Source organism: Nicotiana tabacum, chromosome 23, assembly GCF_000715075.1.
Source record: "Nicotiana tabacum cultivar K326 chromosome 23, ASM71507v2, whole genome shotgun sequence".
Taxonomy (NCBI): domain Eukaryota; kingdom Viridiplantae; phylum Streptophyta; class Magnoliopsida; order Solanales; family Solanaceae; genus Nicotiana; species Nicotiana tabacum.
Genome location: NC_134102.1, coordinates 78,355,549 through 78,380,534, shown reverse-complemented (window position 1 = coordinate 78,380,534; position 24,986 = coordinate 78,355,549). Strand labels below are relative to the sequence as shown.

General features: G+C 35.4%; 2 protein-coding genes across 2 annotated transcripts; one reads left to right on the top strand and one right to left on the bottom strand.

Moving 5' to 3' along the window:
- The first annotated feature begins 5,517 nt into the window (after nt 1-5,517).
- Nucleotides 5,518-7,076, top strand: LOC107765369 (uncharacterized). The gene has a single exon (XM_016584011.2). It carries the CDS (start codon nt 5,549-5,551, stop codon nt 6,986-6,988), a length of 1,440 nt encoding a protein of 479 aa, XP_016439497.2. The 5' UTR covers nt 5,518-5,548; the 3' UTR covers nt 6,989-7,076.
- A 1,088-nt stretch (nt 7,077-8,164) lies between these two features.
- On the bottom strand, nt 8,165-15,513 carry LOC107765358 (protein NUCLEAR FUSION DEFECTIVE 4). The gene is made up of 3 exons (XM_016584001.2): nt 15,044-15,513; nt 9,174-10,111; nt 8,165-8,851 (listed from the first exon to the last, which is right to left on the bottom strand). Exons 1-3 carry the CDS (start codon nt 15,350-15,352, stop codon nt 8,374-8,376), a joined length of 1,725 nt encoding a protein of 574 aa, XP_016439487.1. The 5' UTR covers nt 15,353-15,513; the 3' UTR covers nt 8,165-8,373.
- Nucleotides 15,514-24,986: the final 9,473 nt, after the last annotated feature.

Below are 24,986 nucleotides of genomic sequence, written 5' to 3'. Positions count from 1 at the left end.
ACGGATAAATTCATAACAACTTATAGACGAACAAATCCCCATCACCATATAGACGGATAAACCCACATCAACATATAGACGGACACATCAACATATCTATATCAACATATAGACGGATAAATCTCAATCATCATATAGACGGACAAATTCACATTACCATATAGACGGACAAATCCATATCACTATATAGACGGACAAATCTACATCACTATATAGACGGATAAATCCACATCACCATATAGACAGATAAATCCATGGCGACATATAGAAGCACAAATTCACAATATATAGAAGCATCAATCCGCAACAACATATAGAATGACAAATCCATGGCAACCTATAAAAGGACAAATCCTCAACAACATACAAAAAGATCAAATGATGAGACCAACTTAAGGTGCAAAGGGACATAAACGTTCACCTTAAGATAGGAAAATTATAGTTCCTTTTAAGGAACATATCCGCAAAGAGGCCAACTTAAGGTACTAAGGGATTTAAATGTCCACCTTAATATTGGAAAATCATAGTTCCTTTTAAGGACAAAACCCACGAATAGGCCAACTTAAGGTGCAAAGGGACTTAAATGTCCACCTTAAGATTGGAAAATTATAGTTCCTATTAAGGACAGACCCGCGAAGAGGCCAACTTAAGGTGCAAAGGGACTTCAACGTTCACCTTAAGATTGAAAAATTAGAAATCTCCAACTCGAAGACTTGGTGGACTTGACGACTTCAATTTGAACACTTGGCGAATTTCGAAGACTTGAGCTTTAAAACCTGTAAGGCTTAAATAAGTCAACTTGAAGACCGGCAAATTTGAGGACTTCAATTTGAAGACCGACAGACATGAAGACTTGGAGGAATTGAATACTTCAACTTAAAGTTTGGCGGACTCTGCAGACTTCAACTTGAAGACCAACAAACTTGAAGATTTGATGGACTTGAAGATTCGGCAAACTTGATGACTTCAAATTAAAGATTCAGACTAATACTAAAAGTCTACACCCATTCATCGGAGATGCCAATTTGCTATGGAGGCTTGCCCCCATTGAACCACCAATCCTTGATAAAGCACAAAGTTCATGTAAGCCCGATTTTGAAGTTCCAATCAAGTGGATTATATTCCATCATTCTTCCTTCGAATAACAATTGGGGTAACATGTATATTTTGAACTCATGTGACTGAACTTAGAATGAAACTCCAATATGCTTACATACCTCGGTGAAGAGGATCAAGTCATACCGTAGTTCAGAATGGGTAAATTTTTTTATGTTCTAACTTTTGACTAGATCGCCTCTTTCGAGGTTTTCAAACTAGCAGATTCTTTTTTTTTTGTGAGCCGTACACAGTTTAGACTCATGTGGGCCAGGAGTGTAGGAACATGCAGTTTAGGCTCGTGCGTCAAGGAGCATAGCGACTAATTGATTTTCTTTGAAGCCATTTCGATGTTCTAGAACTTTGGTGATTGAAAAATTGAGATGAGAGGTAGAGATTGTTCCAATGGGCGTGCCAAAATTTGTAAACAATAAAATTGACGTCAAGAAAATAATCGAGACCGAAAAATATCACAACAATCGTAGTATTTTATTTCGAATATTTGAGTGTTACAATCCCTATGAATCCTCACATTCTTCTTTCCAATAGTAAATAAATTCAAGGGCCTTTGAGCTTGATCTTGAATCTATATTTGTTGCCACGAACGATGATCTTGAATTCAACTAGCACGAACTTTGATTTGAATTCGTACTCCTTGAATGTTGATTTTTTATTCGTTCTTGAGCTTGAACTTGAACTTGATTTCTTGAACTTGAACTTGATTGCTTGAAGCTTGAAACTTGTAGAGAAATTTGCGGCGTTTGATTCACGAGCTCTCTCTTACTTCTTGTTATAACTTCTGGTGTATTTTGTGAGTTATTAAGACCTCTATTTATAGTTGTGGAAGGGAGGAGTTATGATAAGAACAAACTCTTTCCGACCAATCAAATTGAAGCGTGACATGACCGTATTTGATTGGCCAAAATATGTCATTTGCACATGTGGCGCGGTTTCATTGGCCTTTTGATTTGACTTGGTATGCCTTGTCATTTTGACACGTGGCATGATCCCATTGGCTCTTCTGTTTGACTTGGCGTGCCATATCATTTGACACGTGGCACCAAACTGGGCCTCTAGGAAGATGATATATTGGGTTCCATGAAGTGGGCTCATCGTTTTTAGCCCAGTTAATGGGCTAGCCCAATGGATTAAGGCTTATTTATTTAACCCATATAAATTAGACATATACAATTAATCCACTTATATTAGCCCAATAAATTTATTTGAACTAATATATCTTGAATTTAAAATATAATCTAAATTATTTTATAAATTTAATTCTAATAAAATTTATATGTCTACGCTACCTAAACTTTCATCTTGTTAGTAAAGATTTGATTCCTCAAACTACAATTTCCTCCCTTATTTTCCCTTCCCCTACACACTAAATTAAAAAAAAAGTCAGTATTTATACTTTGAAATTTATTTTTGACTATTACATTAACATTTTCACACTTTAATGAAGTAAATATCGATTTTAATATATTATGTTCAATTTCTAAATATGAAGTTGAATTTTTAAAAAATAAGTTAATATATCCTCAATTCAATTGAAAAAATATACTGACTCACAAAGATTCAACATTCAACTCCAATAGGTTCTCGAAATTACTATTTAATTTTTAAAAAAGATTGCTCAAGCTTTTAAGTTAATTTTCGAATCAGTAACTGTGACTCAAATATTAGTTCAACAAACCAAATCCATTTGGGTGGTAAAAATTAGATTTTTAACAAGCTTAAATATGTGGGTTTAAATTTTAGATTTAATTTTGTGAGAAATTTGGAGTGGGTGTTATTTAGACTTGTTAGAAATAATATAAGGAGGTTGTATATAAAATTTGAAGTCATTTAATGGAGATTTGGACTGGTTTTGAACAAGAATTGCAACTAAAAATCGTGGAAGAAGTTCGTCTACAGACGCTTGTATAAAGGTGTATAAAAGTGTATAAGATGTGTTTATACACTCTTATACACTATTATACAAGATTATACATATTTATATAAAAAACTGACTTCGTCTTCTTCTTTGCGTTTTTTCTGAAATTTAACTCAAATGTTGCTCAAATTTATTCCAAATCACTTCAAATTTAAATTTTGAACTACCTTATGATATTTTCAATCAATTGGAACAACACCCAATCCAAACAACTAACAAACTCAAAAAAATTCTATTTTCGAAAACAAAGCTTTGAATGGCCTTCAATTGTGTACTTCTACTTTTCAATTTTCTTACATTGCAACCAGGTGATACAGGGTGAGAAGCAGTAATGGCGGACGGCCCCTTAAAGCATATGTAGAAGATGTGAGAAGGAGAGAGAGTGAAGGCAATGATTGTGAGAACACAGATTTAATTAACTACATAGCTTTTAAACGCAATTGTTGTAAGAAAACAGATTTTGAATTTGTTAGTGATTTCAAAATATGTACAATATAGGTTAGATCGGGTAAAATCTTAAAATATGGGCCATATTTAATTATGGTGTGAAGTCACGTGTATTTTCTTGTAATTCTTTCTATAAAATATCCATATCGTCGAAAAGTATCGGGGCAAAATTCTTGTTGAATCCTTAAAGTCCTCGCTATTTAACTCTCATTTTATTAATTAGTGCTACTTTTGGGGAAGGGGAGGAGGATATTTAGGCATGAACATGAAAGTAGCAAAGGCAACTCTAGTGTTTAATTAGAGGTAAAGAAATAAAAACACCAACAATTATGTGAATAGAAGAAAGTCAACCAAAATTAATAGAGGGAGACTTGCAAAGGTCAACAAAACTATGCATGAAAAGATTTTCTTAAAAAAAATACGTGCATCGCATCATACTAAATACGACTAGTTAGACTCTATAGAACGTCAAAATCCAATTTTCAAATGCGTCTACCTTGGTTAACTTTGAATGGTTGACTTTCATAAATAAATAAACTTAATTATACATCTCTCTTTCTCTCTAGCTTTCTATAAAGCAAAGCAATATCCTTCTGTGCCTTTGGCAAGTTATTGAGACAAATAACTCTTCAAAGTCAGGAACTATATAATCCAATCCGTTTACTTTTAGTTGAAACATTTTGACTTTTCACGCTTCTTAGTAATAAATAAAGTGCCTAATTTACCATGATATTCATATTAATTGATGCATATTTTATTGGATTTGAGAAAATGATTTGAAATGAGTAATAAATATTGTGGGTATAATAGAAAATAAATAATTTGTCTTCTCTTGATATTCGTAAAGTGACAAGTAAAAATGAAAATCTATTTTTAATATACATGTCAAATAAAAGTGAACGGAAAGAGTATATGAATAACATTGGTGGTGGCGGACGATTTGAGTTTTATGGGCGCTCAATTCTACGAAAGTGACCTTAAAAGTTAGTAACTGAATTTTTAATTTAATTCTACATATCTAATGAATCAAACCAATATTGTACGGTCCTTTTTTTTTTTTTTTTTACTTATTCTCATGCTACATATTTTTAGGCATGTTACACTGAATATATAAATATAATAGTTTACTTATATCATGATTAAAAATAACAAATTAAATTCTTCTTCAGACAATTTCCCCTATATTTAAAAGAACTTTATAATCCCCTTCTATAAGTAACAGAAAAATTAAATGGAGGGCGCTGAGTAGAGATTGGAAGTTAAGTATAGGTTACTTGTGAAGATGTTTACGAAAACGAATTCACACCTTACATGTGGCAACAGCATCGCGACTCTGGTCATTTTACAAGGCGTACGTAATTACGTAATAGTAGTATTCAACTTAATCGTGGAAAAATGCCAAAAGTTAAAGAACAATGTAAAACTTTGATTTTAAGAAATAACCTCATTCCTCAGCTAGTAAACTACGCCTTTCACACTTCTTATCTTTGCCAAACTCATTAAGAAAATCATCTGGTATAGTATAGTAATAATTATTAATCGTAAGGGGGGGGGGGGTAATTGACAGAATACCGTTATCTCTTTTTAAATGAGCAAGTAAAACATTCTTCAAGTAGTAAGGATGGAATTATAAAAAAAATTAATGTCTTCTATATTTTTTATGAAAAATATTTTAGATTAATATTTGTTAGGTAAAGTGATAGATGAAAAGAATTGGATGGAGTAATTATTTTCTTATTTTATCTTACTCTTTTGTAATATCCCTAATACAGTCCGTTTAGGCTGCTTTATACCTAAAATTCATTCAGAAGTCAGAACCATCACATGAAACTTCATTCACTATAATGTCCAACTTTTTAATTTTTCAGAAGAAGCGTGAGGAACGCACTAAAAGCAAGCAAAATGCCAATCCAACAGTCCAAGTGCACTTGCTTATAGTGCGTGGATTTTTGCCAAACTTTCCCACCACCACTTTCCTTAGCAGTTCAACTTTGAAAAATCCAGCCTTCATTATATACAATGTCACAGCTATAATTCCAAACCCCCGTCATTTTTTGATACTCGAACACAATGGCCTTCAACAAGCCTAAAAAGCCCCGTCTCTCTCTTAATTCGAAACTTTGCACCACCTTATTTTTCATTGTTCTTTTCACCATTCCTATCCTTCGCCTCCTTCATACCCCTACTAACTCTATTTGCTGCACCTCTTCTTCGAATATCGAGTCTTGGTCTGGTGATCTACGTGATGCTGAATTTTCATGGAACCGTTTGAAGTTTATTGATAAAAATCCCCCATTAAAAACTCTAAAAATCGCGGTCTTTTCTAGGAAATGGCCTACGAGTGCCACCCCAGGTGGCATGGAGCGTCATGCCTATACGTTGCACATGGCTATGGCGCGTCGTGGCCACAAGGTGCATGTCTTCACATCACCACCAATGATGGATGACTCTGCCCTAAGTCCATATCTTTCACCAACTATTCATTGGCACGAGGGCGAACCAGGGAAATGGCGTTACAATAAGGCGTGGGAACAATATGAAGAGGAAAATGAAAGAGAACAATTTGATGTAATTCACTCGGAAAGCGTGGCATTGCCTAATCACGTAGCTCTTGGCCTTTCGAATCTCGTGGTATCTTGGCATGGAATAGCTCTAGAGAGTGTACATTCAAGCATCTTCCAAGATTTAGCAAGAAATCCAATTGAGCCTATGACACCTGCTTTTAATCAAAGCCTACAGGGCATGATTCCAAAGGTGTTGAATGAAATTCGATTTTTTCAAAACTATGCACACCATGTTGCCATAAGTGATAGCTGTGGAGAAATGCTTAGAGATGTCTATCAAATTCCTAGAAGGAGAGTCCATGTGATTGTTAATGGAGTGGATGAAGAAGAATTTTGTGAAGATTCAAGACTAGGCCATGACTTTGGGTCCAAAATAGGTGTGCCCCACAATGCAAGCATAGTACTAGGTGTAGCTGGAAGATTGGTAAAGGATAAAGGGCACCCTTTACTTTTTGAAGCATTTTCACAACTCAAAGAAAAATACCCTAATGTTTATTTAATAGTAGCAGGGTCAGGACCTTGGTTACAAAGGTACAAAGATTTAGGACCTCAAGTTATAGCCTTAGGTTCAATGAACTCATCTGAGTTAAGAGGATTCTATAACTCAATAGATATTTTTGTGAACCCTACACTTAGACCACAAGGGCTTGATCTTACATTAATGGAGGCAATGATGAGTGGGAAACCAGTTATGGCTTCAAGGTTTCCTAGTATAAAGGGCACAATTATTGTGGATGATGAATTTGGATTTATGTTTTCTCCAAATGTGGAGTCTTTGGTAGAAGCACTTGAAAAAGTGGTTGAAGAAGGAAGAGAGAAATTAGCACAAAGAGGAAAAGCTTGTAGGGAATATGCAACTTCTATGTTCACTGCAAAGAAGATGGCTTTGGCTTATGAGAGATTGTTCCTTTGCATCAAGAATGCAACATTTTGTAGCTACACTTAGTATTTTCTTTGAAAATATTTGATGTTATTGATTACTTTAGGCATGGAAATTTTCTTGAGGGGTATATATATAGAAATTGTTTCATTCTCTCTCTGGTAATTTCCGCATCAACGTTAATTATGTTTAGTTTTATTTACAAAGGGCGTGCATATAATTGCATCCTACCCAAAAAGTATCTGTGGCATTCAATTGAACCTTCTATTAAGTCTCCGCTCGATTATTCTATTAAATTGAGTCTCTTTTGCATATCAATTGGTGTAAAAGTCTTGGGGAAAATAATAAGTCCCCGGCTCCAATTTTAAAGTACGCTGGTCAGAATTTTAAAAAGCGGTTCCGGCAAACATCAAAATTATGAAGCACCAGGAATTCAGCCATAATGCTGAAAAATACCGGTGATCCTTCAAGATTTGTGGCAAAATCTTGACGATCACTAAATTTTTTTAACATTGTGGCTGAAAATTCTAGTGATCGTCAGGATTGTGTCATAAATCTTACGATCGCCAAAACTTGCTGAAATTCTAACGAGCGTGCTTTAAAATTTGGTGTGAGACTGTTTTCTCAAAACTTTGTTACCGGAGTTAGTCTGATTTACAACTGCCCATTGATAATTAGCCATAGTTTTAAATTTGATCAAATTTTAGCCACTTTTTCATGTGAAATAAAATTTACCCTTAGTTAAAATTCAAATATTTTTTAGTATAATATGCTTGAGTTCAAATTTTTTACGTTTGAAATTCTAGCATAATGTGCTGGAATTCTAGCATAATATGCTGGAGTTTTATACGCAGGAGTTTCAAAATCTAGCATATTAAGCAAGATTTTTTCGTGTTTCAGCTAAAAAAATATTTTTGTTGAAGTTTCATCTCCGTATTAAACAGTGATTACTTTTCAGTTATTTTGCAAACACTGACTATTTTTCAATTAGCAATCTAAAAACTGACCAATCCAAGCTATTTAACACTATTTGTGTCATTCTCCTTTGATGGGCCTGTGGATGTAAACGGCATGCGGCATTAAAAGAGGGCAAGTGCACAAATAGTCATTCTCATGAATGTTATTTAGAGATTAGCCGGTACTTATTTTGTTCTGAAATTTTAAACTAAAATTTTTAACTTCAAGACATTTTTATCCTGAAAAATTGAACTGAAAAACTAAAATTCAGGACGCATTGACTAATTTCTAAATAGTAGCCCTTTAGAGTGGCTACTTGGTGTCATTTCTACCCTTGAAAGAGTAGAATCCATGATGTTCCAATGAACAATTTGTACACATGTTCTAATGGAGGTCCAGAGAACCCAAAAGCAAAGAAAATCTTCTAGCCCACCTGTTGATAGACCCACTTAAACTCTTCAAAAATTATTGTTGGCTACAGTCCATGATCAACATCAATCCAACAAATTTGCTCTTCTATTTTGCTCGAATCGATCATAAGCAGGCCGAGTTCTTAAGAACAACAACACACTCGAGACAAGTCCTAAAAGAGCAAGACAACCCCACCAGAGAAAAGTTGACAAGTAACATTTCCTCCCCATACAAACCACTGTATCAGTCATCATGTGTTGTGCAAAAGTAGCACCAACAGCATTATTGTCATAAATGAGAGCAGCAAGAAAACCATAGACGAGTGATCCAATAGGGATGTTTGTTATGAGAATGTTGTGGTTCACTCCAACACTATTTGGTCCAAATAATTCTGATGTAATTGACACTGCTGCAGCAAATATGAATCCTGAACTCAATCCAATTAAAGCTGTTCCTGCTTGGATTGCTGCCTCATTTCCTGTTGCTGCTAACAAAAAGAATGCTATTGGTGTTGGAACTAATGCAACGGCTAGCCAACCTGTCCTTGCAAAATACAGTTTCCTGTAAAATTCATTCAATTCCCATCTCAATTCAAATCATCATATCTACATTTATGGCACGCAACAACGAATTCGGGATCTAGTGTCAGTGGGTTCAGAATGAGTATAATGGTATTACATGTATGCATTTTTAATTTTTTTAATTTATAGAAAGTAATAATGGGATCAGTAAAAGAATAGAACCTGCTCTAAATCCGCCTCTACACCTACTAAAACCAAAGTCATTATGCAGAGTGTTATGATCCATTCCCTTCTTCCACACCCACCCCTTCATACAACCAAAAGAAAATAAGAAAACAGAGGAAAAGTGAGCTTTAACTTACAATCTGATGAAATCTGGAGCTGCAGAGAGCAAGCGGCCAAAGAAGGAGAAGGATGAGTAAAGTGTGATGAGAGTGGAAGTCATTGAACTATGTCCAAGTGACTGTGCTATTTGGCCAAGATTGTTACTATACACAAGCCCAATTGTTCCTCCACAAAAGTATGCAAGATAATATAGCCAAAAGTCCAATCTTTTAACCAGCAACCCTGCCTTGTGTTCTTCTCCAAGCATGTACAACTGATCCTTCCCAATTATTTTTTCACAACATCCTTGATCACTAGCTCCACCGGTGCCTATAATCCTCGCAAGTCTTAGTGTAAGAGTCGGTCCATCACCATTTACACCGTAGGACATTACATTGATTTGGCTATTCTCGCGACTAAGTAATTCTTTATGAAATTCAAGATCATCAGCATCAACAAGTAGTAAGCCGGATCCTTGAAGGGGAAAGCTTGAAGAAATTTTCTTCTTAAACCATTTCCTTGCATAGATAATGCCTGGAATTCCCAATGGAATAACAAGAAGTAAAATTGCACCAGCAAAAATTACACGAGCCGTTGATGGATCTGTCGAATGGACAAAGAGAAGATAGAGGCCAGTGATTGCAGCTAGGAAATTTAGAATTACGAATATGAGTTGTTCGTGTTTGATGGCATCAGAGGGCAGAGAATCGATAGGGGGTTGTCGCAGGATTGGGACAATGACTACAATTGAGGTGATTAAGGGAATGAAGGCATTGAGAAGTAGGTAAATATGACTAGAAGAAGGATTTATAGCCATTGCAGCGAGGTTGTATAAGGCTGCACTAACTCCATTGAAACTCACTGTGAGTGCAAGTGCTAATGGTCTGTTAGAAGGGAAGTTTTTAATGCAGAGAACAAAGCAAACTGTGTTGAACCAAGTGATGCTGCATCCAGCTAACAAGCAAAGGAAAAATACCTGCAACAATTAGTCAAAAGGAGCTGACATATTTACAAGCACTAAAGAAGTGCAAGATCAAACCAATAACAATATGCTTTCTTTTTCTTCCATTATCTTAAAAATAATTTGTTTGATTTCTCCTAACATGGAAGAAAATAATATGTTGGTGATACTAATTGGTTGAGATTACGTCTTAGTCATATTAGTAGGTTACATTTAAGCCCATTGCATTATAGGAGCGCTAGCTTTTTAGTCCTAGATTTCGGGATTTAGTGGCCTAACGCCAAACATTAATATGAGGACTTTCCTTTTTTGAAAAATCTTCTTATATAATTAATGAAGTCTTTTTTAATTAGCTTTTGAGATGCAAAATTATTAATTATTTTTATAATTAATTTTTTCTCAATTGACAATATAGCCAATCAATTTAAGCTTAGCAATGATCTTAGGAAAGATTGTATTAATATTAATTTTGAAAAACTTCTTTCGGTTGAGACAATTATTATAGGAATCGCTAAACATTATTATATAAGCAATATAGGCATTTAGCAAAGAATCAAGTCTTCTTATGTGATGAAGTATATTAACTAAGATATTATTTCTGACAATACTTCTCTCTAGCGCTCTATGTCTCTATAAATTTTTTCTTTGTATATCTTTATTAATTGTTATAATTTTTTTGCAATCTCATTTCTAAATCAATCCATACATTCATTCGAAACCTGATTCTATGTTGATAATTTACTACTTCAATTTGCTTATTGCACAGTTTGAAAATTCGAAAATGAACAAGAAAGAATATGCAATTTACTTGTTTCAATTCACTTAAAGCTTGTTTTTTGACAAAATAATGACTCTCTCGGAAGAATAGATAAAATGAATAAACATATACATTTCCAGTGAGAAAGAATAAAAGAGACGCAAAATTTGGGTTATATGCCACTGCTTATGTCAAATGCAAATGGCCAAAAAAAGGTCTCCATTCATAAATAAGGTCAAGTAAACTATAAAATAAAAAAAATTGTCTTTTCCTTTTTATTAGAAATTTATACTTTATATTTTAATTCAATATTTAAAGAAAATTATACGCCTATTTGCTACAATTACTAACTATTATTGAAAATTGGGCCCCCTAAAATTTGGAGGCCTAAGGCACTTGCCTTAGTGACTTGTGCATCAGAGCCACCCCTGCTAGATTTATATACGAGCCAAAATTAAAATTATTTCTTTTTAATTTTATTATGTATAATATTAAGTTAAATGAGCTTAAATGAAACTAAATGAATAGTGGTGATTGATATGGCTAACTTCAATTTACTAGGGATTTGAGGTATATTTTTGTTGTTATTGTACTTTTCTTTAGAAGAAAATGATTTTAGTTGTTAGGGGATTTGTAACTAACGGTTGAAAGGTAAGTTCACTGACGAAAGGAATAGGGAAGGTATAGTGTAAGACCATACCCCAAAATGCCGTTCAAACTTCAAAGAGAGCTTTCACAGGAACGAACAAAATGAGAGGAGGACAAGTGTCTCTTTGATGCCTTTTGTCTTAAGCTACAAGGAAAAACTTTCCCTCTAAGAATATCCTTTACTTGACTAAAACCAAATATTCTTTTTTATTTTCCCTTCATATTTTACATCAGAAATGTTGATAAGAACTATTCGTCGAAAAAAGCAGAGAATATATATGCTCTAAAAAGAGAGAACCAAAAAAAAAAAAAAAATGGAAAAAGAAGAACTTGGAGTTTTCAGCTTTCTTCACTAACTCTTTTTAATTGTAGAATAATGTCGACCACTCTGAAATCTAAATGAAATGTTTCAGTGTTGGTGTAACGTACACCAGATGTTTCAGTGTTGATCTTCATGTGGTCTTCTAAATCTGTACTTCTATGCTGTGGTAAATTTTTCCTAATGTTTTCAACTTAATTATACTATATTCTCAAACTATTTCCTTTTTATCCATTCACGAAAGAATGATCTCTTTTTAAATTTGAAAACAGTTTAATTTTATTTTTTAATTCTATCCTCAGTGAGAAATTTTTATAGCAATACTAATACTCTGACATGTTTAACACCACAAGTTTCAAAAAGAATTATAGTCGCACAAATATTATAACTTGTTTAGGATTACAAGTATTAATTAGATTTTTATTTTTTCTTAAATTTAGTGCCCAGTTAAATAAACTCACATAAATTGGAATTCAGGAAGTATATTTTATAGTGAACAAGTAATATTACAATACATACTCCACACAGAGACTTTGGAACAAAAAAGGAATTTACCAGCTACAGGCTCAGCAAGAAGGAATTAGTGAAAGATTATAAGAATTAAATACCTAAGAAAAAGGTTGGATTTTCTTAAACTATTAACATATGAAGTTAAAAATAATCACAAATAAGAGTATATAGATGGCCTCCATGAGAAAATTCAAGGTAGGGTACAGGAAAAGGAGCTAGGATGGTATATATGGGCCTTTGGGAAGGTCGTTGCTTCAGGAACCTTCCCAAAGGTACGAGGAAATGCATGGAGTTATTTGGAAACTAATCAAAGAATAGTTTGAATTTTGTGGTTCTTGGTAGGGGTGGACATTCTGTACTTCGGTTCGATATTTCGGTATTCGATTTATCAATTGTGTATATCAAATACCGTACCAAAATAGTTCGGTACGATTTCGATTTGATACATTCGATTCGTGTCTTTTAAAAGAAAATTATTTACAAACGTGAATAATTGATATAAATGGAGAGTGGACAGTGGACACCCTGTGCTAAGCTAGCAGGTTATACGAAGCATTTCACATATGAGTATTGTGTGTGAAATATGTGGAACCAAGCAATTGAAAAAGAGTATTAAGCGGCACTTTCTCCACTGTAAGGGGCTCAGCTGCTGCATTTTTTTTTTTAATGTAAATAAAGTTCCTTTCTCAATTCTCATCATCCATAACTTAAACAATTCTGTGCATAATGATAACAAATGAAGTAAGCCATATGAAAGCAAGAAGACCAGAAAGTTTGATAAGGAAGCCTAAGCAACCAGTACAATTGCATTTGCAAGTTAGCAACATCAGGCCAGCAGTAGAATTCATTAAAATGAAATCATTTTAAATTTCTAACTCGTCAATTGCAACAGCAACTAACGAGCAGCACGCCAGCTTCTAACGAGCAGCAGAATTTAAGTTTACACAGATTAGGAATTAGGGTGCTTGGTGTGTTAGGACTTTGGCTTATTGGGCTGGAAAATAGAAATAGAGGTGGGCTTGGACTTAAAATATTTCGGTATTTCGGTATATCAAAATATTAAAATCTCAATACCGAGTACCATACCGAAATATTGAAAATCCTATACCGAAGAATACCGAAATACTGAAAAAACCGATACCAAAATACCAAATTATTTCGTTTCGGTTCGGTTCAGAATTCGATTTTTCGAATTTTATGTGTTCTTCGAGCATGGCAAAATTCATTCTTTTTAGCCACAAATAACAGACAGTACATGTATGAAATAGCTAAAGGGCCTATATTAAATAAATTGATGATGCAAGCAATACGTATGTTATATGTGGGAAATCCTAGAATTTTCGTAGCCTTTTGAGTAAATTCATAATAAGAACAAGAAAGGAAGAAGATTTATGAACTTTGGACCAAAAATATGATGGGTTATTGGGAAAACTTGATGTTTTCCAACTTCTTAGTAACTTCAATTTTTACTGTTTGATGAAAATAAATTTCAACCCCCAAACAAAACAACTACTTCATCGGGAGTATTCTCAGTTTTTTAGATTTAAACTACGTGAATTTTGATCAATATTTCAAGATGTATTTTTCTTTATATTGACATCAGAAGAATTACAACTTATAATATTTTTCGTATATTTTTTTAATATCTAAAGTTTAATTTTAAAATATTGAGTTAATATAATCAAATTAATTTTAAAAATTAGTCGCATTGATTCTTAATAAACATAAAATGCCACATAAATTGGGATGGAGCAACGTATATCAAATATAAAATGAATGATATTTTTTTTGGAAATAATTATGTGATTAAGACAGCTTGATTAGATGACAGATTACTGATATATACCTTTGTTTGTGATAAGAAAAGGAAGAGAGAAAAGGAAACAGATATTCATGCTTAAATACGTCACATAACTAAAATCCGTATATCTAAAGTTCGTATATTTACGACCCTTGCAGGTAACTAAAACAAAAATGAAAAAGGAGGCAACAGAAAAGGATAGCACGGGTCATTTACTGTTTTTTGGGCTGGTTTTAAAATATTGTGTTATTCACTGTTTTTTTGGACCTTTTCGGATTACAATAATATCAAATTCCTTAATTCTGACACTGCATGAACTATTTTAAATCAGAAAAAGACAACAAAATGGTTTTAAATATTTTTGGTTATGCACTGTTTTTTGGACCTTTTCGGACTACAATAATATCAAATTCCTGAATTCTGACACAACATGAACTATTTAAATAAAAAAGCCAACGAAATCGATTCATTTGAAAAATATTAATATAAGTATAGATTAACATAAATATTAAAAATATTGGCATAGTGAAAAGGGTGCAAGTGAAAATGAATCGGATTGTATTACGAATTTAAGAATTAAAAATCCGAATAGACAATTAAAAAGATATTAAGAAAAAGAAAAAGATATTAAAAATCCAAGTGAAAATCCGATTCATTTTCACTTGCACCCTTTTCGCTATGCCATGCCTCCCTCGAATAAAACGAAAAAGAAAAATTTAGAACACAAGAATTAAAGATTTAACTTACATGGAGTAAATATTTACACTGTCTCCCTTATTCTGCAACAATTAATCTTATTCTTTATGGACAGTTAGTCAATCACTTGAAAGTGTGAACTTTTCAAGACTAAGTTAAACTCAAGAACTAATTCTAATTAAGAGGAAAGAAAAAAAAGAGTGAAATAATACTAACCACAAAATAAGGCAAGGAAATGAGGTCAAGAATGACAAGCCACTGAATCCCGTAACCAAAGAATCCCATGAAAGCAGCGACGAACATGACGAACCACAACGGAAAATACATCAAAGCCAATCCAGAGGACCATCCCAGAGCTTTTCCGAGATCCGACGCCGTTGCCAGGTAGTTCAACTGCACCTGTGAAATTCCCAAAACAGCCTTCAGCTCCGACGAGTAAGCTGAGAAATCGAAATTGGTTCCAGTGAATGCTTGAATCCATATGGTCGCCACTAAAATCATCCATTTTCTTGATTGTCCTCCCATTTAATTTGAACTAATTATAACTGGTGAGTACCTCTGGCGGTTGGCGTCTGGAAAGAATTTTGGAGAGAATTTGCGTTGTGTACAGACTTTACGTGGCCTAATTTTTATGCGTTCGTTTCCTATAATAGAGAAAATACTCCGACTGTTTTTTTTTTTTGATTGTGACAGAAAGTGAAGACATGGACCTTGCTTTCCTTTTGTACTCCCTCCATCCAAGTTTACTCGTACGTTATTGACTTAGAATTAGGACGTTTAAAATTGAATCGTAACCTTTAATCGAACTGTAATAGCTTACTGGCCTATTGATATCGGGTTATTGGGGTAATGGTTGGTGAACGAATTGAGATTTTATAATTAACGGTTTAACGGGTTGGAGACGAATTACTCAATTTGCTTATCGGATAAACAGTTAACTCATTAAAAAATTTTATATTTACACTTTTACATTTATGTATATAAAGTAGTATCCTATATCCTTATCCATAGGAATTTAGGGAGAGACCAACACTACCGGAAATATGAGATACGACGACATTTATTTGATGATACTTATAATAAATATCGGTGCATAGTTAATTTATTGACATTTGTTAGAAAAATGTCACAAAAATACCGACGTTTAGGAAAAATGTCATCAAACATTTTGACATTTTATTCAAATGTCACATTATTAGAAATACAACTACATTTAGTTAGCAACATTTGTAATAAATGTCAAAAAACATTATTTTGGCAAGAAAAAAAAAATAATTTCGGGAGACGATTAGTCTTACTTGGGCTTTCTTTTCTTTTTATAAAATTTCAAAAGAAAGTTAAAAATATTCAAACTCTATTTCCTTCTTGAAGTCGTAGGCTGCAACCTCCAAAATCTCCATTATCAGTTTATCTCGACTTCTTTCGTTGGTTTTGATCCCAATAGGCGGGTAAGATTTTCCTTAATTTTAGATTTATATATCTGAATCTTCTATGTCTTGTTTTTGGCAGCTTTTCGTTGTTATGTTCATAGCCCTAGATTTGCAATCTATAGGCTGGAGATTTTCTTTTTTAATCTTTGTTTCGTTGCAAAACCTAGAAGTGCCGCTAGCCGGAACTGAAATTTTCGCCATACCTGTTGTCGGAGTGAAGATTTCTGATCAGGTTCATCAACTCTAACTCATTTTTTTATAAGTTTGGCCTTTTCTTTTTCGAGATAAATAAGATTTGTGATATTCAGATCAAAAGCATTGATTTTCTATCTTTATTGTTTATTTCAATTTACTTTGTGTAGGTGAATTTCTTGCAAACATGGTTACAGTTACTACATATGAGGTAAAAAGGCTTTAATGTTGTTTTGCTACTTGCCCTTTCCCTTAATCAGTTGGTGATAGCCTTTTTTTTTCTTTTTAATTTCAGATCTTGGTTACACGTATTTTTGAAGGTTGTGAGACCAACTAATATGAAGGAATTTTGACTTGGTAAAGGCATGGACTTAGAAAGACACATGGATAATGAAGCTTTGAAGTGCATTGGCGTTTTTGTAAATCTCAAGGGAACAATATCATTACGATTTTTTTGGGGTCAATGATTATTTGAATTGTATGTAGTGTATGAATCTTGAAAGTTTTGCAATGAATAAAAATATTTATGTTTATGTTATTGTAAAGTCAATCACAGTTGATAGATTACTTTCTATAACACATAGCAAAATAAAAAGGGACTAATTTTTGGTGATAATTTCTCGATTTCTAATCTTTGCCATATATATCAATAATATTTCAATATTCAAATAATATCTCAAAAATTTATGACATTTCTATATATGTCGCAAACAAGATAAGTCAAGAGCTCAAATTATTGACATTTGATAGGCGTCATAAATAAATGTCGTTAGTTATTTACCGATATTTATTTAAATATCGCAAAATTAACGACATTGAAATTTTCGACATTTAATGTAAATGTAAAATAAATATCGATAAATAATTTTATGATATTTATATGGCTTATAGTGACATTTAAATAATGTCGTCGTATCACATATTAAGAGTGACACACATTAAAAGCTTTTTGAGAGAAGAGACAAAAAAGAATCTCCAGTCCCAAGAATTACCATCTAAATTGATCTATGTGGCGGAAGTGAGTTTCCACGACCCTTTGTTTGTATAGTAGAATCCAGACTGATATCTTAAATTTTTTTGTGTTAGACATTTTAATATGACTTCATATACGTTCCCTTTTGCTTTTGTTGCCTATGTTATCAGGATTATGTTCCGTTTCCTATCTTTTCTTTTTGTTTAATGGTGAGTACAAAATGTTTAATGAGGTATAAGTTTCAAGACAAATGTTCACTGTGGTAATTGAATGCAATATTAAGATGGCATATCCTAAATTTTTCCTTATCTCTAATTCTCTAATTCCTTTTTTAATGTCTATTAGATTTAGCTGATAAACCGTCCAATACTCGCTAATTCATTACAATCCACCCGAAGTCTTATCGGTTGGAGAGCGGATTACAACATTTATAAAACGACAACCGATAAGCCAAACGGTTAAGCGTAAATATCCGCCTGATAAACCCGATAAGTACCCCTACTGTCATGATTCAAAATCCCAACCTGTCGTGATGGGACCTAACACACTTGCTAGTCAAGCCGACAATCGCATAACAACTAATCATTAGAAATAAAACATGATTGAATTAACCTAACAATGGAAAAATCTCATAAATAGCTAATAAAAATACTTGAAACTCTACTACAACCATCCCAAAACCTGGTGTTAACAAGTATATGAGCACTATTAAGTATCAATATAGACAAAACTCTAGTACATATGTCGGAATAATAGAACCGTATAGAAAAACATGAAATGAAGGAGAATCAAGGTCTACGGACGTCATAGCAGCTACTTTGAAGTCTCCAAGCAAGCACTGGCAACGATATAGCAATCACCACGTCCAGATGTACTTGGATCTGTTGTCATGACCCGGAATTCCAACCTCGAGACCGTTATGGTGCCTAACATCCACTTGTTAGGCAAGCCGACATGAAACATATAATTAATCGATTTTAACAGTTGAAAACTAAATATTAACAATGATAACGATATAAGTCTGAAGTAGAATAAAATAACACCGAACAACGAAATCTAAACATATCCCAGAACCTGGAGTCACGAATACATGAGCATCTAAAGTGCTATAAACAAGGTCTGAACAAAATACAATTGTTTTGAAACTCAATATAAACAGTAAAGATAGAAGGAAGGGGACTTCAGGGATGGGGACGTTGTGCAGCTATACCTCAAGTCTCCGACTGCGACTGAATCCGAGCTGAAAGCTATTGAGCGTCGCGAGGACCAATACCAGTATCTGCACAAGAAGTGCAGAAGTGTAGTATAAGTAAAACCGACCCAATATACTCCGTAAGTGTCGAGCCTAACCTCGACGAGGTAGTGACGAGGTTATGACAAGACACCTACATAAAATAAACCTGTACAAATGTATATACAACAACTCTAATAACAGAGAATGATAGCGTACAAACTGGTAGGGGACATGCGAAAAGGGAAGATATAATAACTACGACATGTATGAAATCACGAAATAACCAAGTAAATCACCAAAACTGGGAAAATTAGTCAAACCAATGATATGAAAATGGCACGGCATCACCCTTCGTGCTTTTACTCTCGTCCTCACCATGCAATAATATGAATAAAATGGTCGGCATCACCCTTCGTGCTTTTACTCTCTTCCTCACCATGTAATAATGATAATATGAATGAAATGGTACGACATCATCCATCGTGCTTTTACTCTCGTCCTCACATGTAATAATGATAATGTAAATGAAATGGAACGACATCACCCTTCGTGCTTTTACTCTCTTCCTCACCATGTAATAATGATAATATGAATTCGAATAATAAACAATGCGGAGAATAAATTTAACTTCAAATATGGTGCCATGATATCAAACTTCAACCTCCAAAAATATTCAACAACTTTGAACTAAGCAATAAATACGAAACGAATAATCAAAGAAGTAATAATCTAACCTAAGCATATATATCATAATTAACGGAACAATATAATTCAAAGAAAGAATTTTCACCTGCACGCTTTAACCCAATGACAATACATATGTACTCGTCACTTCACATATACATTGTCCCCACACATAAAACACATAGAAAATGGACCAACAAGTCCTATTCCCTCAAGTCAAGGTTAATCACGACACTTACCTCACTCCGCAACCAAATCAGTGCTCAACCACAGATTTTCCTCTAGAATTAGCCTCCAAAATATCTAACCAAATATAGTTCAAATAATTCAAAATAAACTTTAGAAACTACCCACGAGTGAAAAAGATTCAATCTTTAATGTTTTTGGAAAAAGTCAACAAAAGTCAACCTCCGAGCCCGCTAAGTCAAAACCCGAGATTCAAACCAAAATCTGATTACGCATTTATCCCCGAGCCTAGTTATGTGATTATTTTCGAAATCTGATCACAATTTGAGGTCTAAATTTCTACCTAAACCCCTAATTTCTTTCACGGAAAGCATAGATTAAAGGTTACAATCAATGGGTGATTATGGAAATGTAAGGAAATAAGTTAAAACCTACTAACCCATGAAGTTGGGATGAAAAACCTCTTCAAAATCGCCTCTACGCCAAGCTCAAACTTGAAAATGATGAAAAATAGGATGATTTCCTATTTTTAGAAGTTTTAAAGACGGGGCGCCAGGTGTTCATCGCGTTCGTGAGACACCTGAAATGATCGCGAAGTATTACAGCCTACTAGCCTTCGCGTTCGTGATGGCCAGTCCCCCTGGCCTTTGTCACGACCCAAAATTTACTATAACCCGTGATGGTGCCCAACGTCGCCGTCAGGCTACCCAACACTTAATTATTCATTTTTAATAATATTATTATTTAAAAAAAAATCATAAATCTTGTTTAAATAGAGAGGCCAGTGCATTAAAATAAATCGTAGTTACTTACAGTTTAATGAAAATATAAGGTAAAAGTGTGCCAAAGTAAAACAATCCATAAATAATTTCTAGAACAACACCCAAAATCCGGTGTCACAAGTGCATGAGCATCTACTAGGAATATAATAAAATACAACATCTATGTGGAATACAAGTTAGACAGGAGAATATAAATAACTCTAATGGAAACTATGTATGTTTGCGGATCGTAACATGGAATACACCATACCGTGAAGTCCCTGCAACAGCCGCGCCTTGCGTCCAAAAGACCCCCCCCCCCACACACATATACCTGCACAATAAGTGCAGCATAAGTACGTAAATCAACGCATACCCAATAAGTATCTAGCCTAACTCCGGAGAAGTAGTGACGAGGGGATGGACATCGACACTTACTAGTGGTCTAATAAATCAAATACAATAGGAAGTAAACAAATATACGACAGGATAATAAACAATATAAACAAATATAGGTACGGGGTACAATCCCCCCCGTTGAACAGTAAACTCAAGCTTTCCATTATCAGTTACCTCCTCAACCGGAGTATATATGAAATGGACCTCACCAGATAGGTCGTCACAACTCAAATCAGGAAAATACACAGATACATTGATTTCTTGTCAAATATTATGCACGACGCTGCCGAGGCGAACGACCCGATCCCATAAGAATGTGGTACTGCCGAGGTGAACGACCCGATCCCATAAGAATATGATCCTGCCGAGGCGAACGGCTCGATCCCATAATAATGTATACACCGCCAAGAATCGAACGACACGAACCATAGATGCATCTATTATAATGCCGAGGCGAACGACCCGATCCCATAATATGTGTACACCACCAAGGGTCGAACGACACGAACCATAAATGTATTTATTATACTACCGAGGCGAACGACCCGCTCCCATAAGAGGGTGGTACATAATCCTGCCTAGACGAATGGTATGATCCCATGAGAATAAGAAGATTTAACGGGTCCTTGACACCACTCACGAATATACATGTGAATTATGAAATTTAAGGAAAACTTTGCAATGAATACGCATAACGTGGGAGAAATTCGTAAGGGAAGCACAAATTATTTCACGGATTATCAAGTAGCTCGTCACATCTCTACAATAGCGAGTCTATCACCCTATTCAAGTCTAGTCTCAAGTCGTAACGCGAAATAAAGGAATTAGGCGAGCAAGGATAACTCAAATAGTACAATTATAGCATGGCGTGAACCTAAGTCTACCCGAACATAATCAGGAATTCTAGCATACGCATGGACACCCGTCACCTGATACGTGCATAGATCCCACAGCATGTAGCACATAAGAATATAACACATACGGGGTAAATTCCCACTCATAGGGTTAGACATGAGACTCACCTCGCTTCGAAATTCCATAACCGGCTCAGACGCCTCTCTAAGACCTCAAACCAAATGCCCAACGATCCGAACTAGTCAAACAATCATGAAAACCAATAAAAATATTCTCCAACATCATAATTAATTAATTTATAACAATCCCAATTCCGCTCGAAAAGTCAACAAAGTCGACCCTTCGGCCCATATGTCCGGATTCCGAAAATTTTCGAAGATAAAATTTATCCATAACATTACGAACTCAAATATATGATTTATTCTCAATTCCATGTCCAATTTCATGGTCAAATTCAAAAAATACCAATTTCTAGGTTTTCTCTTAAAATCCCAAAATATCTATAAATATTCATGTTTTATTCCACATAAAAACCATGTATTTAACTCACAAAGTGTAGAAGTCACTCACCTCAAGTTTGATGATGAAAAATGGCGCACCAAAATCGCCCCAACGCCGGCTTCCATGGAAGAAATGAGATAAAAATGAGCCAACCCCCGATTTAAAACAACAGTGCCCAAAATTCCCTTCTTCGTGATCGCGGAAACACACTCGCGATCGCGAAGGCCAAGAGCCAGCTACCATAAAATCCTACTTCGCGTTCGCGGTTGCCTCCCCGCGTTTGTGTTGCCTCCACATCTCATTGCTTCGCGTTCGCGGTCCTCGAGCCACATTCGCGATGGCTTAGCGCCTCCAGGCCCCATCTTTCCCCTCCTTCATCGCGTTCGCGATGCTCAGTCTCGTTCGCGTAGACCACCTTAGCCTCACCTACGCATTCGCGTCCCCTTTGTCGCGTTCGCATTGCACAAAATCCTCCCCAGCTCCAGCTTCTCTTCGCGATCGCGTCCCTTTAACCGTGATCGTGTTGCTTACAAGATACACCAGAAACCAGCAATCATAAAACAAAGAAAAATGGCTCGAAGCCATCCCGAAACACACCCAAGGCCCCCAGGACCCCGTCCAAACATACCAACAGGTCCTAAAACATAACACGGACCTGCTCGAGGCTTCAAATCACATCCAACATCATCAAAATTATGAATCGACGATCAAAACCTTTCTTTAAACTTTCAAATATTCAAACTCCGCCGAACGCGTCCAAAGTATGCTTATACATCCCGGAATGACGCCAAATTTTGCGTGCAAATCACAAATCACAATACGAACCTATTCCAATGCTCGAAACTCCAAACGGACATCGATAACACCAAAATGCATTTCAAATCAAACTTAAGAAATCCTTGAACTTTAAAAGTGCCAATATTCCACAACAAGCGCCGAAATGTTCCCGGGCTACCCGATACTCAACCCGAACACGCGCCCAAGTCCGAAATCATCATACAAATCTATTGAAACCTTCAAATCCCGATTCCAAGGTCGTCTACTCAAAGGTCAAATTTTGGTCAAGTCTTCCAACTTAAAGCTTCCGAATTGAGAATGTTTCTTCCGAAACCACTCTGAGCTTTCCGAAGTTCAATTCCGACCACGCGTACAAGTCATAAAACATGAAGTGAAGCTTCTCAAGGCCTCAAATCACCGAACGACATATCAGAGCTCAAAACAACCGGTCGGGTCATTACATTCTCCCCCACTTAAACATACGTTCATTTTCGAACGTGCTAAGAACTGCTCAGGAGTTATCCCAAATTCACTGTTCAATACCTTGTGCACCTACCCGTGCCACCACAACCTAGTTGAGCACATTAGCTCGAGCCATACTGAAGAACCTCCCTTTTATTTAGTCAATAAGCCTTAGAACCAAATTCCAGCCTCCGAATTTCTCTACAAGACCCGATTCTAACATACGAACACCGTATCAATCCCCACATGCTGAACCCACACATGATCATGCACCCATGTTGATATCAGACAACACACCGTATAACTTATTTGCCCAAGGCAACCTCCTCCAAGCACAACAGCTGCAAATTCACTGATCCGACGCCTGTAGTATACCTCATAACACATATAAGCCCGATTTCAATCCTCACAATACTACAACGATGAATGATATGCACAGTAACTCATAACCATTCGTCAAATCAATAACTCACGGAGTTTTTTCGCTTGGCAAGAACCGTTACCTCATTCTGAAATGAATAGTGACACTTTCTCTTTAATACATCTTGCATAAATCCGCTCGCATCGATTTCAGGTCCAAAAACCTCGTCTCACCCAATACAAGCTTCTCCGACAATAAGCCACCTCAAACACTGACCAAAATCTCATATGAATCCATCAATGCGCCAACAAGCTACAACTTGAATATGACACATAAGGAAGAATGGACTCTGGAAAAGAACTACCCAGCCCGCATAACGAATAAAACGGTCGAACAGAGGCTATGAACCCTTCTCAGAGAATGAGAAACAAAATACACAAGAATAGATGTAAGGAACCATACGCAAAATCTCACTGTTGCGGTGTGCAACCCGATCCACACATGATACCATTGCGGCGTGCAACCCGATCCAAAATAACATACCTGTGGCGACGTGCCACCCGATCCACACATAATAATAAATAAGGAAGTACCCATCAAGCCATAATGCTTATACATACGAAATACTCGAATATCGACCATAAGCATGCCAAGTGAGAAAGTACAACCCTGGGGAGACAGATAATACCATGAGCTACAAAACTCGAGCTCGACTAAGGTGCAATAACGGTAAGCTACACAGGACCACCACACACGTGCGAATAATCAAGTTGTCTCTCAACCCGCATGGCATAATAGAGTATTACAGAGAATAGCTAACGACATAAATAACACCCAACACCCAAAGACTCCTCCATAAGCAGTGCTATGCTGAACGAACACATCTGACCTGATCTAATGTAGAGCACACATCCACATTAAGTCTACTAGCGAACCTCAAGCCAATTACAATCATCCCATACTGGGCCACTAACCTTCCGTGGATCCACAATGACCCTATTCATGACATATAAGAACAACCGTCAAATCCGGAACAAACTCCCACAGTCCACAACTAAAGGAATAGAGCATTTCTCTGTCATAACCTCTCCCATTGGAGAGAGTACCAAAATCTCCATACCTATTTTTAAATCTCTAACAATTGAATAACTAACACGTCACACTTATATGATCTTCCCATAGGATATAATCCCAAAACCTTACACACCAGGTAGTAAAATCTGAACATTAATAGCCATCAACCATGCTATTTCTATAATACTGGACAAGCATCCGCATTTCAATACCCAACACTCCTACCACAAAACAGACCATCCTCAGGCTACCCGAAAATAGTGCGAGCAT